Here is a 16,028-nt window from a genome sequence, read left to right as displayed (position 1 = left end):
AATAAAGAAAAAGAGAGCTACAGGAAGATTGAGCAAGTTTCTTCACAAATTTCCAGATAATCTCTTTAACATGACTCGTTCAACACACCCTCCTGCTCCACTGAGAGTGACAGAAGATGCCACACATACAAAAATATGAACACTGCTGTCTGCGGTTCATAGATGATGTAGCATTTTCCTTTTTATGCTTTTAACTAAACATAGTATATCATACCCACTTCGATTAGACTGATATGAGGAATATTTAGTGCCACAGCCGGCCCCCTGCAATTCTTGCGAAGAAATGAATATCCGATATCGATCACAAACCTTTTCAAAAATGAAGATGATCTCCTAGCCTTCACATATGAGTGGCCCATTATATATGCGACCCCTGCGTCCTTTGCCTGGATCAAATCCATCAGCTCATCCCTAACGGCAGGATCCATTGCAGGATTTGGTGGTAACTTAAACCTCACCCGGTGCCTCCTCACTTGTGGATCCTCATCATCAAAAATAGATCGCAAACTCTGCAGAGTTGCAGATTTGCTGCTCTGGATTGACTCATTGGAATCATTATCTTCTCGCTCGGATATAATGAAGGTCGAGCTTGAGTCAACATTTCTGGTGCTTATGACAGCCATCCTCCCATCCAGTGAAGACTCTGAACTAGAGGGCTGTAGCTCAACTGCTTCCATCTGGATAAACTCAGCTATGCTTTGTATGAGCTGGTTCTCAAAATCACCAACATCACGTTGAATATCTTTGTAACCATACCTCACAATGCATCTATACATACGGAATGACCTTGGGCAAACACGGCCAATGAGAAATCGTTCTTCAGGTGAAACATGTGGGACAGGAACTGATTTAACACAAACAAAGACAAGCACATTGTGAAATGCGGGAAGGTTTGTAACAAAGTGAGAGAAGATTGCAGGGACTCCTGTTGCCAACTCTGAGTATATAAGCCCAATCCCAGGCACACGGACAATACCAAGGCTGGGGCCTAAACCAAGTAACCATTTTAATGAAACTTTGTTATGCAGGTCAAAGTTGTACTTTCTGCGGGTCCCATAATGCCAGATGTACATAACCACCATAAAGATGAATGAGAGTGCAAGAGGAACCCACCCTCCCTGAGGTACTTTGGTTAATGCTGCAGATAAGTAAGTACCTTCAAAGAACAAGAAGAGTAGAAGGAATATTGCAGACAGGAAGATACTTTTCTCCCAAACGAATATTATGACTAGTGCCATGAGAAATGTTGTGATGAACATCACCGTCATGCAAGCAAGTCCTGGGTGCCAAAACAAAAATGCAACATTACAACCACGAATGAGCAAAATTGGTCAGGTGAGGAGCAGACACCAGTGATGCAAACATTAGCACAATTAACATTGATACATACTGATACAGAGAGACAGATTTTTTTTTTTTTTAGCAGAACATACCATAAGCATTTCCTATTAAAGTTGTGTCCTGAAACCCAATAGTGATAGCAAGGGTAAGGATCATTAGGATCCAGTTTATTTCTGGAATATATATCTGCCCATATATATTCTTTGAGGTGTGGACAACCTTCACACGTGGAAAGCAACCAAGGGCATGACATTGTTTGATGATGGAGAAAGTTGCAGTGATAATAGCCTGACTCCCAACAATAGCTGCAAGGGTGGCAATGACAAAGACTGGCCAAAACACAGGATCTGTAACATACAATACATAGCAAAATTAGACCAACCCAAAATTGAGAAGAAATTTTGAAACAATCAATTAGCCTCAAAAAAAACTGACCAGGTATAGAGTCATAAAAACTGTGCGGAATCTTCTGGAGGTTTTTGGACAAGAAAGCAGCCTGACCCATGTATTGTACTACCAAACAAGGGTATACAACAAAAGCAAATGCAAGCTGCAAATGTAAGAAAATCATTCAAAATTATGTCATACAAACATTAACAGTAAATCTTGTGGTTCCTGAAAGATGGGTCCAACTCACTCTAATTGACAAGGCAGTGAAGTGACCAATGTCTGCAAACATAGCTTCAGTACCTGGTGAGACCCATAAATGATCTGTTGTCAGTCTCACAAAATCGGCAATATATAAGATTTAATCAGGAATTAGACAGCTAAAGAACTTGAATAATTACAAAACAAACCATGAGATAACTTCAACTCAACCACGTTCATATAATGAGTTGCAAAACAATCTACCAATAAGTTATAGAGTATACAATATTTAATAATATATGATTTATACCAGATGCAACCTACCAGTTATGCAAAGAAGAATCCCTCCAAGAGAAATCCAGCCGTCTTTGCCACATACTTTAAAGTACGTGATAATATAATGTGGAGAAATTGCACGAACAATCTTTGGATTCCAATATATGATGTTGTACAAACCAATGGACAAAATTGAAACCAACCAGATCATTACAATTGGCGCAAACATAAAAGCTACATTGCGAGTGCCAAAATGCTGCAAAGCAAACAGGCCCACCAATATTACACAGGCAAGCAAGACCAGTACACCTACAAAACCGGGGAGCCTACTATGTCAAAAATCAAAGTATGATGCCCCATAGGATCATTAAAGTATCAAAAGATGTCAGCACCATGAATCAAAATCTTAATATAAGTAACAGGATGAGAAAGAGAAAGAGGACAAAAAAAAAAGAGAACCAGATTACCATCAGTCAACTTATGATCTGTAACCTGCAGACCTGAAACCGATGATAGAACTGCAAATAAAAAGCATGCCATATGTTAAACCCCACATATTCGTGAGAACTAAAGAAGAAGAATCTCTAAGATGGAAAACCAAACATGTTAAGGATCCAAATGAGAATAAATTAAACAATGACACCTCATGGAAAAAAAAAGACCCACTGGAGGAACCCTGGACTGCCTAACATGGTGGAATGCTCTAAAAGTTTCACTAACCAGTAAAAGATACTGTATTCAATAACTTGTAAATAAGAACATATCCCTGAAGTTCATTGAAAACCTTGCAAGCAAAATAGATTATATGGTAAAAGCTGGAAGTGTAGTTTGCTTATTCCCTTTTAAATGATCGTAAGAAAGTGGTGCAATGTACATCTCTCGATTCCTATTGCAGTTAAACAACTAATAATTGCACCAAACATAAAATTGATGCATCTGGGAGTTTAATCAGATCAAACTTTAAGAACACCATGTTAGGACCTTACCTGATATTGCCGGAGTGAGCACACCATCACCTATGACCATACAAGCACCAAAAAGTACCACAACAAGTAGAGCTGTTCGTAGCCTTTTATGTTTCTCCAAATATCTCTTAAATGCAGAAGAGGCAGCAGACTGCATTGGGTGGCCATATTTATAGGTCGACAGCTCCTCATCAGCTGCTTGTTGGTTCGGAAGTAAATTAAACTTTGCATGCCTACAAAGCAGTGAGTAGAGAGCAAATGTGCCACCTGAAATGAATTAGGCATATATCAACTCTAGCAGATTTGAAAATACAGAATCCAATTATACAAGTTCAAATACTACCGCACCTTCACCATTATCATCAGCAGACAGCACAATGCACACATACTTTAGTAAGGGTATTAATGTAAGGGTCCAAAAAATCAAGGAAAATGCACCAAATATTGCTTCCTCAGTCCAATTGTCCTCCAGCTTCCCAATGAATGCACTAGAATAAACATAGAGAGGTGAAGTACTCAGATCTCCATATACTACTCCAAGACTTTGGTATGCTAATATTAGGTTCCTGGAGAGATTCACCCAGGAAAGCTGCAAGACCACACAAACCCAGTAATAGGTTTCACAAATCAGACACTTGTGAAACAGCAAGTTCTGGAGAATAAAAATATATATAAATAACAATAACTGTGTTCATGCTATGCACAAAGCTCAAACTGTATCATACTAAATCAAAACAAAAACAAAAATCCACCAGAACCAAAAGTACAGTCTATCATTAATGTTATAAAATATCATTAACAAAAAAAAAAAAAATTAGCTTAAGATGGAAAATCTTCAGTCTAGAATATGGATTAACATAAAAACAGTTACTTAAAACTCTCTTACTAATACAACTAAAAGATTATTTACAGAATGGAGTAAAAAAAGGCACCAAAAATTGAAAAATTATCTCTTTGCCCATACAAAAGAAAGTGTTATCAAAGTCCTCAAATTTAGGATACTGAAAAAGTCTAAAAAAGAGTGAGAATTTAAACATAACGATTGACAAGGATATCATCAAACTCCAACAGTTGATATATGAAAGGCATCAGATGAGGTTGATTTTTTTATTTCTGTATGAACTTGAAATAACTGGAGTTGTAGCATGCAGCTTCACAACATCTAGCCTTGCTTCGATATATATCAATATGAGAGATTCTACTTACGTAGTTTGATAGATGCAACGAAGGAGAGCATCAAAAGATTGACTATTGAAATTGATGTATGCTGACATCAATAATCCTATACAAAACCCAGTTGCTATCAAAATATCTATACTCAACATATGTCAAGAAAAAACAGAGACTTCAGTAACTCAAACAGCACTAACTAAAATCCACTGGTTGGACCAAAACGTCACGTAGGCTTGTATGAAAATTCCAATTAACAGCTTCAGCACTAATTGAATTAACCAGAAATGAAACCAAAAACCAAAACAATTACAGAAACAAAGAAACAAACAAAAATAAATACAACAAACTAAATAATTAAACAAAAAAAAAAAACCTGAGAAGAGCGTTGAGGAGAAGTTGAAAGTCCAGATTCCGGCTCCATAGAGAGAATCAGAACCTGAAAACTGCGTCTCTCAAGGACAGTAAGTTTGAGTTTTAAGCAAAATTTAATTCCGAAGTTATCTCCTGGAATCTAAACCAGTCCATTCAATTTAAAAAAATTGGCGCAGCCAGCCAACATCTACCCTCCATGCTTGCCTCAACGGGCCACTCGGGATCCAAGCTTCAATTATACTAAGCGTAACAAGGTGAGCTCGTCACGCGACGAAGACGCGTCTTGGGGTTGTAGAGATGAGAGATTGTATTTTATATTATTGGTGAGCTCGTCACGCGACGAAGCGCAATTTTGATAATGGACAATAAACGGACCAACTAATAGTAAAGGACAAATTCCAATTTCAAGATAATGTTTTTATAATTCATAAAGCACACTAAATTACGGGTGCAAGCCAAGGTTTAAAAAGCCGGACCGAACTGATTAAACTGTAAACCGGCTACTGTAATAGTTTTATAGTTAGAAAAAATCATTCTTTAATTTTTCAGATTAGATCTCAATTAGACTGACAGTTCATTATCGGTTCACGCTTCAGTCTAGTTTATAATTTCAGACTGACTCAATATAAACTTAGTTTTTTGGCCTTTTTATTTTGTGTGTATGCATTCAACATGAACTATTTTCAGCGTTGTCGATTTTTCTCTAGTTCAAACCTGCAATACCGCCAACACCATTGCTCTAATCCTACGTTGTCGTCAACGTCGTTACTTCAGTCCTAGGTTGTCGCGACGTCATTCATCCAACCCTTTTGCATAACCGTGGATGTCATTGATCTCAATCTTCTGCATTACTGATGTTGTTGTTGACTTCTAACGTTTATGTAGTAAGTTGAATGCTAACTTCTAACGTTTATGTAGTAAGTTGAATGTCATGTTATGATGATATATTTCATACCCGGGATATATTATTTATTTATTATTGTCAATTTCTTTATGTAGTAAGTTGAATGTTATGGCATGATAATATGTTTCATGTCCTAGATACATTATTTATTTATCATTGTTAATTTATGTAAGTTGAATGTCATGTCATGATGGCACATTTCATGCCTTGGATTATTTATTTATCATTGTCAATTTATTAAGTCATCTTTGTTTAACTATGTTTAGTAAGTTTAATGTTAAGATGATGAGTAGACATAATTTTTTCAAATATTACATAAAATTGGAATTCTGATCAAACCAACCAGTCTAACTGGAACCAATATTCAAAACGGTTTTTATCCCGGTCCAGTTCTGAAAACCTTGATGCAAACAATTAAAAAAAATAAAATTATGATGAAAAAATGATGAGTTTGATGTGGCTTATTCTATTTACAAAAAAGTTTATGCCTATTGTTACGTTAGTAGTGCATGAGTTTATAAATTAACAGCATAACAGTATCAATGTCGAAAATATTATTTTCAAACTTCTATACAATTATTTAATTATAAAATAAGGAGAAGAGTTATACATGTAATTTTATAATAAAATAGCAAACTTAAAAATTTTGATACAAACGATATTGTTTTAATCAATATATATTAAAGCAATATCGTTTTAGTACCGAATTGAGCTTAAACCTCGATTTAAGTTTAAACTCAAATTAAACTTTAACTTAACTTTTCTGAAATAAATCAAACTCAAATACCTTTTAAACAAACTTGATGAGTTTAAATTCAAACTTAATTATATACAAATTAGCCTAAACTCAAATTTTAAGAGTATTTATATATTAATAATATAATTAATTATTATATATAATTTATATAATATCTTTTATTAATGATGGGTGACTAAGTATTAATATATTAATATATTAGAAATACAGTTATTATGAAAATAATATATTAAAACTGATAATTACAAACAAACTCAACGACATGAGTTGAACGGTCTTACAATCAACGAATAATAAATTAGAAAGAAAAGACAATTTGCATTAATTAATGTTTTTGTTAATTAAAAAAAAATATATGGATAATATGATTGACTTGTTGAACGAGGTGGACAAAGGCCAGAGTAAGCCTGCATATTGCCCACGTTTTGGATGCGGGAAACGGTTGGCGAACAGGACAATCGCTTAATAAGTGCGTGCTTTCCAAACCCCTTAGGAGAGCGTGGACTGTACGATTGGTGACGGCTGACGAGCGCGTGGTCTGATATAATAATAATTATGTTCCTGATGTGGATGGAGATTGCAAAAGTCCACCATTAATCTAATCTCATTTTACATTTAAATATATATTTGTTTCTTATATTTAGATATTTATAATTTAAAATCAAAAATTTATCTTTTTATAAATATTTGAAATATACAATATATTTTTTTATTATATGATATAATATGAATATAAAGTAATATATATTATAAGATATATCAAATTTATATAATATAATAAATATATTATATAATATAATATATATTATTAGTACAAATTATTTTATTTTTAGATAAAATAATCATATAATAGAAATATATATTTATGAAAATTTTAAAAATTTTAAGAATATTTATAATATTTTTTTTAAATAATAATATATTAATTAAATTTTTTTATTATTTTAATATTATGTTTTTTATAATATGTATGATATAATAATAATATTAAAAAATATTTAATAAATAATAAAAAGATTAAAATTTTAAAATACGACATGACAAGTGATTTAACTATCATAATTTAGAGAAATATTCCTTTTAAGATTCCTACCACTCTGAAACAAACCGTATTCCTTTCTTGTGGACCGTTGATTTTGAATAAAATTATGCGGGTGATTTGAGGCATCGTTTTCAAAACATGCGTCAGCTACGATAGTGTAGTTTGAATATTGAAGGCAACTGGAGGCTGATAAGATAAAAGAGCAGAGTTGGAAGAAAATGTTTCCCACTTTAATTTTATGAAGAATAATGTTAAGTGTATAATTATATATATATATATATATATATATATATATATATATATATATAAATAAAATTATATATAATTTTATTTTTAAATAATTAAAAATTAAAAATAAATATATATTTGATTATAAAATAATATATTATTATTTATGTATAAAATTATATATAAAAATTGTATTAATAGTTTTATTATTTTATAAAAATATTACTAACAATAATGTGTTTATCGTGCACTGATGTGATAGCGATATTGACTATTAATCAAATATATTTAAAACAAATCTGTTGATTTTAAAAGATATTGAATTGTTAGTATTGATAACGACAAAAAGTATTAACATAGGATTTTCACTCCCACGGAATACTGCTCTGGTACAATATATTAATATTAGAATATATTATTATTAATGATATTATTATATAATTAAGTATTATTTTTAAAATAAAATTATTTAATTATATAATAATATATTATTATTAATATATAAACCAATAATTATTATAATTATATAATTTTTTTGTAAATAACTTTGTAATATATCAATGTTATATGCTTCTAATTGTTCGTTATAGGTCAAAGGGCTATTTTTCACCCAAAGTATGTGTTTTTCTTAAATTTTCTTTTATTAATTTTGAAAATATTATTTACCCACCTATGAGCTGTTAAATTTAACGGAATCATAACCCTTGAAAAATTTATCTCATTTTCTCCCTTAAAATTTTAAAAACTAATAATTTTTTTCAACCCAAGTTTTGAAAAACAGTATTTTCCCTCTTAGGATTTTCAATTTTTTAGAGTTAGTTTTCCGGTGCATGCCATTTCTTCATCTCCGACGACTTCCAGGCGACTCATCTTCCTCTCTGGCATGGCCTTCTTCTGACGATTATCCTAGGCACGGTCGTTGACTCGTCTTCGTCGACGATAGCTCCCAAGACAACCGTCGGAAGGAGGCCACGCCGGAGAGAAAGAAACGGCGTCGGAAAACTAACTCCGAAAATTGAAAACCCTAGGGGGAAAATACAGTTTTTTAAAACTTAGGTTTGAGAAAATTGTTAGTTTTTAGAATTTAAAAGGAAAAATAAAATAAAATTTAAGTTTATTTTTAAATAATACAGATAAAATAATGATTTTACCCTTAAAATTATTAATTCTAATTGATTATGGGTAGATAAATAAGATTTTTAAAATTAATAAAAGGAAACTTGAGAAAACCGCATATCTTGGGTGGGAAATAGTCCTTTGGCTTTGTTATATATTCCAACCTTAGACAGGCCACAACTCATTCTTATTAAGCAGCCAATCATTGGAGTGGAAAATTGTGTGACATTGGTGATTAAGGATAAGAACGAGTTTTTCAATAATAACTTGATTCTTCTATCTAATAAGACATGACTTTGTAGGATGTAATATGCTTGTTTGGTCGTGGATAAGCAATTTCTTATCTTTAAATGTCATCACTGACTTTTCTCTTATTGAAATCGCACCAAAGACGCAGATGAATTTTAATGAAAAGTAGGACAAATTAGACTTTACAAAGATGTTTACTCTTTCAGAGTAGCACATCCAGAAGTAAAATTTAGGGAGGTCACGGTTAAAATAACAAAGTAAATTTTATATTAAAATAAAAGAATTATTTGTATTAATAAAATATTTATTAACCAATATTTTTATAATTGTTATCTACGTAATTTCAGTTCTTGAAAATATTGTAAAATGGTTCCATTATCAAATACTATTAAATACATCATTTTCTATATAAGCAACTAGGATTAGATCCAAATCGAATTAGTTTGGTCTCAAAAATCAATTTGGTTCAATTCAATTCAAATTCATTTAATTTAAATTCAAATAGGAAAATTCGATTTCAACTCAAGTTTGACTCGAATTCATAGTTTAAATATGTAGTTTAGATTTGCGGCTTAAGTTTGATATGAATTCAAGATTCGAATCGATGACTTGAATTCATGGGTTAGATTCGTAATTCAAATTCATGGTTCATTGACAAAATGACATTGTTTTACCTAAATAATGAGTAAAACGATGTTGTTTTGTAAATGAGCTACAAACTTAAATCATGAATTCAATCCATAATTCAAGCCATTGATTCAAATCATAAATTTAAATTAAACCGAATCAAACCATTTTTTTCGAGCTAATCTCAAGCCACTTTAAATTTTAGCTTGACGAACTCAAACCAAATTGAAGTTATACTATTTTTTATTCGAATCAAACTTAAATTAAAAGGTATTGAAACTCGGTGTGATTTATATTCACCCTTATAAACAATTGAGTTATCATTCATCTATTGATAACTTTACAAAACCACACATACAATTTGGATTTTTTTTTTAAATTTGAGGGTCACATTAAAATTTTTCTAAATTTGTGGATTTTTTTTAAGAAGTCAAGAAGGGTCCTTGACCCTACCTGTGTCCGCCACTGCTCTTTGACAATGGCTTACTAAAATTTGGCAAATGAATTCCAAAGCCACAATAACCTACTTCAATCCCTTGTCATGATTTGGACTGAAGTAGACATTGTAGAGGAGCCTCTTGAAAGGTCATTGAAAACCTCTGCCAATTGTAGCAACAGAAAGACCAAGAGAAATTGTTAGTCAGAAGAGACGTGTCTTCCATGAAAACGTTATTCCCTTTGTTTACAAATAATATTGTAATATCAAAGTTTCATCTCCTCTACATTTATATAAATAGGTGACAATTGTACATGTAAAATTCAATTAGATACAGATAACTCTTCAATAAAATTTTAGAGTTACTGTCCCTGTTTTGCTTAATTCAAATACGATTATAAATAACGTATCATTAATTTGAACATTTTTAAAAATTTATACGGTGGGTCGATCCATTCAGGATCAGCAAAGGCATGATTTAAGGGGAGCCTAGTCGGGCTATTTCAACCTGTTATGTCTATCAATTGGTGGGCCTGGGTATGGTGGGCCGTGTCCTGGTATCGTGTTATCTATAACTAATTTACCAGATCATTTACTGGTGCACTTTCCTTCTGGTTGCCAGGCCCATTTTTATTATTGGGCCCAATCCATCTCTTGGCTATGCAAAAGCATGGTCGAGTCAAGTCGGGTGACAGAAAATTTGATTAAGAAACAAAAGTAATTAACCTAATTAATCCACCAATTTATCTAATATTACTATAATATATATATATCAGGAAACTGATGAGTTTCACAGGAAACCATGAAAACATAAACCAAAAAAGACATCAATCTTAAGCAGGATGACACATTACAAACATTTTATCAACATTTTTAAAAGAAATAAGAAGATGATCCCAAATGAAAACCGTCTGGAACCGTATCAGAAACCGGCGGCATGCTGCTGAATAGCGGGCTGTGAACATACTGATCACTAGAATCAAACCCAAAATACGACCCACTTCCACTTCCCATTGTATCATCAAACCCGCTTGTAAACGTCATCTGATGATCATCAGAGAACCCCGTCAGATTGCTGTTGAAATCATAGCAAGAATTCATGCCAAAATCTGATATTTCACAAGGTAATGGAGGAAGCTCATGAGAACTGGCTGTGCTGTCAATGACTGGCTGTTGATAATTGTAATTCAAGTTAGTGTGATGATCGTGAGGCATGGTTTGGAACCCGGAAGAGAAATGGGAGTCAAAGTTCGAATCTTGGTTGAAGATGGCTTGGAGATTGTGGTGGTCAGCAGGTTGAGGGACATGGAGAAAAGAAGAGAAGTTATTATTGTGTTGTTCATCAGGGGAAATGATAGAGGTGACAGAAGAGCCAGCAGGCATGTCAGAGTAAACAAAGTTAGTGCGAGCTCGAAGGCCACGCATGGAACGGGAAGCTCTGTCGTAAGCCAAAGCAGCTTCTTCAGCAGTGTCGAAAGTTCCTAGCCAATGCCTTTCTTTAGTTGAAGGGTCTCTAATTTCTGCTGCGTATCTTCCCCACGGCCGCCGTCTTACTCCCAAGAACTTGACGCCGCCGCCTTCTGCCGTTGATGTACCGTCTTGCGCTTGTGCCTGTTTCTTCTTGCTCTTTGACTTCGATGATGAATTCATGGTGAAAATTGAAATGTGAATTTTCTTCTGTATTCTTCTCTTTGTTCTGGTGATGTTTTCTGAGGGTTGCATGTGAATTATAGTCGTTATATATAAGAGCTTCGAGGGTCTTTGTCTTCTCCTGTGGGCAATACCTTTTACAATTTTGCCTTTACCTTTTGGATTATTTATTTGTGGGAATTATTTTACTAATGATTTCATGTGGGGGTCTCAACTAAGTTTACCAAGTTTCAAACCTTTCCATGTTCATAGCTTAAACAATGTTTTTTTTTGTTATAATAAAATTATATATATCTATTTTAAATACATAAATAAATATAAATTTGACACGTGTAATTAAATAATTGAATAATTTTAAATTAAAAATAAAATAATACTCAATTATATAATAATATATTATATGTATATTTATTTATATACTTAAAAGTGAATATACATAATATTACTTTTTTTATAACGAGGACATATTACTTGAATCGAACTATCCCTTCGAAGTGAATTTGACCACACCAGATAAGTAAAACTCTAAATTCAATGATCAGTTTTACAATTTTTATATTAAGTAAATCAAAAGTTTAATCTTAAAATATCATCGAAGAGGATTTAAACTCCCTGCTTAAACAACCACTCAAGGTTATATGCATGCATTCGATCAGTTTCACAGTATTAACCTTCATAAAATCATTTGGTTTTCAATTAATTTCAAAACCCACCAACTTTTGTCAACTTCTTGAAGAGATTATATCTCTTTCAACCACTGACTGCAATTATGCGAGCCAAAAAAGAATCTAGGACTCCATCTCCAAGGGCCCAGAAAAAAAGAAAATGAAAACTCAATCTAAAAGAGAAGTGAAGAGTTTCAGCTTTTCAAATGATGGGAAAAGGTCCACCAAAGTCGATCAATAAATTAACCAACAGATAGAAAAATAAGAACTTTAAAGTGGGTTGGCATGAGAATTAATTATAATTAGCATTTCCATGTGTTGATGATTATTCTGCAATCAAGCTTTTATTTTTCCTTTGATAAAATGTTTGCTTCTGGATATGGTATATAGTCCAAAACTGTTACATGTGAAGTTTCGGATCAATAATGGAGTTTCATGAATGGGGAGCCAATCATGACCATTCGCAATCTTATAACTATAACAGTATCACTTAATTTATCAAGTTTATACACTTTTGAATACATAAATGGGTATACAGATGATGAATCATAATGTGATCGAATGATTTTGAATTAATGATAAAATAATATCTAATCACATAACGATATATTATTTGTGCTATATATATACACTTAAAAATATATACGTATAACATTGTTTATAATTTATAATCTAATGTCTCCTTCAAAAAGTTTCAAGTCTTAGCACATTCGGATTATCATTGCAGATGCATGCCTAGCTTTCTTTCTTCATATTTAATCAGGTCCCATAATTAAGTTTAGTTAATTAAGAAGATGATTACATGATTGTTATATGATGTTTATATCTACCAAACTTTCCCAAGATTGATCACTTTAATGCACATTATTTTCATATTTGTAACATTGATTGTGAAGATTCAAAATCCAACAAAAATCCAAGAAGATTGCCAATGAAAAGATAGCCGAAAGAAGGGAAATCAAATGCCCCCAAGGGATAGTTTGAATGGTATAAGAGAAAGAAATATTTCAAGAATGAGAGCAATAGTTCAAATTCTTTTAGATGATATTTCAAGTTTAAACTGTTAAGATGATCTAATCCAAATAAAGTTTCCTCGTTACAAGAAAAAAACATCTCCCCATTGATCATCTCATGCATGTGGGATATCGTGAATATGCAATCAGTTGTTAAGATAATCTTCTGAATAATGATATTAATAATAGGGAGGCTACATATACATTCCCCCTAGCTTCTCATGTCAGAGAGTATCTTTGTGTCTCTTAATCTATATTTTTGAATGATCTAAAGGGGGTCATGGGAAAGAGAAAATTAAACTAATCTTGGATTTGGACTCATTATCTTGTAATGACTTGCAAATGGAGATGATTAGCATAAATAAACAAAGAGATAAAGTCACAACCAGGGTGATTTTCTAAAAGGGTTTGGTTAATTGGACTGCTAAATCATCTTATTTAAATTATAATAACAAATGGGGTTTTAGAAAGGTGTTGAAGGAATAAAATTGGGTCAGCCATGTGCACCCAATTTGCTCAAGAAAATCAATGATAAGTTCCACAGCCTTTGCTCTTTTTCAAACCCCAAGCTCTTATTCTTTTGTGCTACATTTTCTAGTTTCATTTCTTATTATTTTGATGATTTTGAAGCAACCCTTTTCACATTATGATTGGAAATATAATTTAAGGAATTCAATGGAAGGGAAAAGAACCCATGTTGGGCAGCATGTGATCAGGTAGAGAAACACAAAACACATAGGCTTTACCTTTAGTTTTGGAGAAAACAATATTTATAACACTAGCTAGGTATGCACTAACACTAATACTAATTAACTTTAATTATCAAGATTAAAATGCTAATTTGAGTTGACTCTTTGACCATTTGTCCCTTGTTCCAAATTAGTTAGGTTATAAAATAAAATTAAACGTACAAATAAATCTTACTAACTTATTTATACAAATTAAAATGATAATATATAATTGAAAAATATAATTTTTTTAACCTCAAAATTACCAAATCAAATATTAGTATATTAGTTTATATGAACAAATTTGTAAGATTTATTTATATATTTAGTATCATTTTTAGGTTATGTATCTTTATAATAAACAAAATTATCTGTATATACTTTTGGTATACAATTTTGATACACAGATGATGTGTTATCATGTGATTTAATAATTTAAAATTAAATATAAAATAACATCCAATCATATGATGACATATAATCTATATACATAAACTGTGTAAATAAAAAAATGACACATAATATTCCTCTTTTTTAGTCAATTCTTTAAGATGTTGATTAATTTGTTCACCATGAGAAATTATAATTTGTGGCATCTTGGTGGAAGCAAACGAAAAGAGGTGCTCTTTGTTTATGTAGCCAAGAATTTGATTGACCCAAGACACAATAGGTCAAAAAACCTACAAGATTTGAAGGGAGGGATGCAAATAATTTAAGTATTAATTTATTTTCCCAAATTGATGATGAAAATTCGGATAAGTGGAAAGTTTGATTGGGATTAGGATTAGGATTAGGGGGATTTTTTTATAATTATATTGTTATGTGACTATTCAATCACATTTGTCCTCTTTGATGAATTTTAATCAATTTAATTTGTGTCTACATGCATGCTAGTAAATGATTTAGGCAAATTTCTTATATAAAGCTAAGTCTAATGATTATTTCACATTCAAACTTTATTGAAAAGATAATTTTTTATTTTTAATATAAAAAATTTATTATTTATTTATTTATTTCATTAATATAAATAAATAATTTCCAAGGGATGTTATATCATAAATGAAATAATAACTAGTCTTTCCTCAACCCATTTCTTGATTTTGAAAATTTTCAAAGACAGTCAACACTATTCAGTTGGTATAACATTCAAGGATTTTGAGAAGGGTTTAATTGTCTAAAAATGGTGAAGAATAAAAAAACAATTTTGAGTCTAACTTTGGATGGGTCTCGTAGGGTGGTGAAGGCTGAGGTATTGGAAAATGAGATAGCAAAGGATTTGAGTTGCCTAATGGAAGTGATGGGATATATGATAAGAGAGATGTTAAAGTAAAAAAGGCTAATAAAGGAAAGAAAAACTCATTACAAGAAGAAGAGGAAGAGTGATTTTTGAAAATTAGCCAAACTTTTTAGGGTGATTAATATGTCCCTGAACTTTAGAGGATAAAAAATTCCGAAAATGTCCTTGTTCGAAGACCATTTTGCTCATTTTTATCAACTTACATTTAAAATTACTCCATTTAGATCATACATGAATGGATTTTCTTATTCTAAAAAAACTAGAAGAGTAAACTTGTCATCAAATCTATATATTATTAATATTACATGACAGTTGTTGACAACTACATGATGCAATTTGATCTCCAAATCATTTATAAGAAAACAAATCCAAAACCTCACAGAACCGTTGATCTCCAAAAATCCAACATTAATATATTGAACAAACAAGCAAAATACAAAATAATAAAACTTCAATGGGTAGTTTGAGTGATAAAAAAAAAGACTTTACGTATAAAAGAGTGTAAGTTCAAGTTTCATCCAACGATATATCAAAATCAAACTCTTGATTTATCTGATTCAATGATTGTGAGATCGATCATTAGATCCGAAGTTTCTCAATG

General features: G+C 31.7%; 2 protein-coding genes across 2 annotated transcripts; both read right to left on the bottom strand.

The window, feature by feature from the left end:
- Positions 1–28: 28 nt before the first annotated feature.
- On the bottom strand, positions 29–5,064 carry LOC123196123 (potassium transporter 4-like). Its single transcript, XM_044610007.1, has 9 exons — positions 4,717–5,064; positions 3,519–3,759; positions 3,192–3,437; positions 2,673–2,723; positions 2,254–2,514; positions 1,979–2,031; positions 1,777–1,891; positions 1,434–1,688; positions 29–1,279 (listed from the first exon to the last, which is right to left on the bottom strand). Exons 1-9 carry the CDS (start codon positions 4,762–4,764, stop codon positions 195–197), a joined length of 2,355 nt encoding a protein of 784 aa, XP_044465942.1. The 5' UTR covers positions 4,765–5,064; the 3' UTR covers positions 29–194.
- Positions 5,065–10,862: 5,798 nt separating this feature from the next.
- On the bottom strand, positions 10,863–11,764 carry LOC123196121 (ethylene-responsive transcription factor LEP-like). The gene has a single exon (XM_044610004.1). The coding sequence runs from the start codon at positions 11,722–11,724 to the stop codon at positions 10,948–10,950; it is 777 nt and encodes a 258-aa protein (XP_044465939.1). The 5' UTR covers positions 11,725–11,764; the 3' UTR covers positions 10,863–10,947.
- Between the last annotated feature and the right edge of the window lie 4,264 nt (positions 11,765–16,028).

Source organism: Mangifera indica, chromosome 14 (genome assembly GCF_011075055.1).
Source record: "Mangifera indica cultivar Alphonso chromosome 14, CATAS_Mindica_2.1, whole genome shotgun sequence".
Taxonomy (NCBI): Eukaryota; Viridiplantae; Streptophyta; class Magnoliopsida; order Sapindales; family Anacardiaceae; genus Mangifera; species Mangifera indica.
This window is presented reverse-complemented; position numbering and strand designations above follow the sequence as displayed.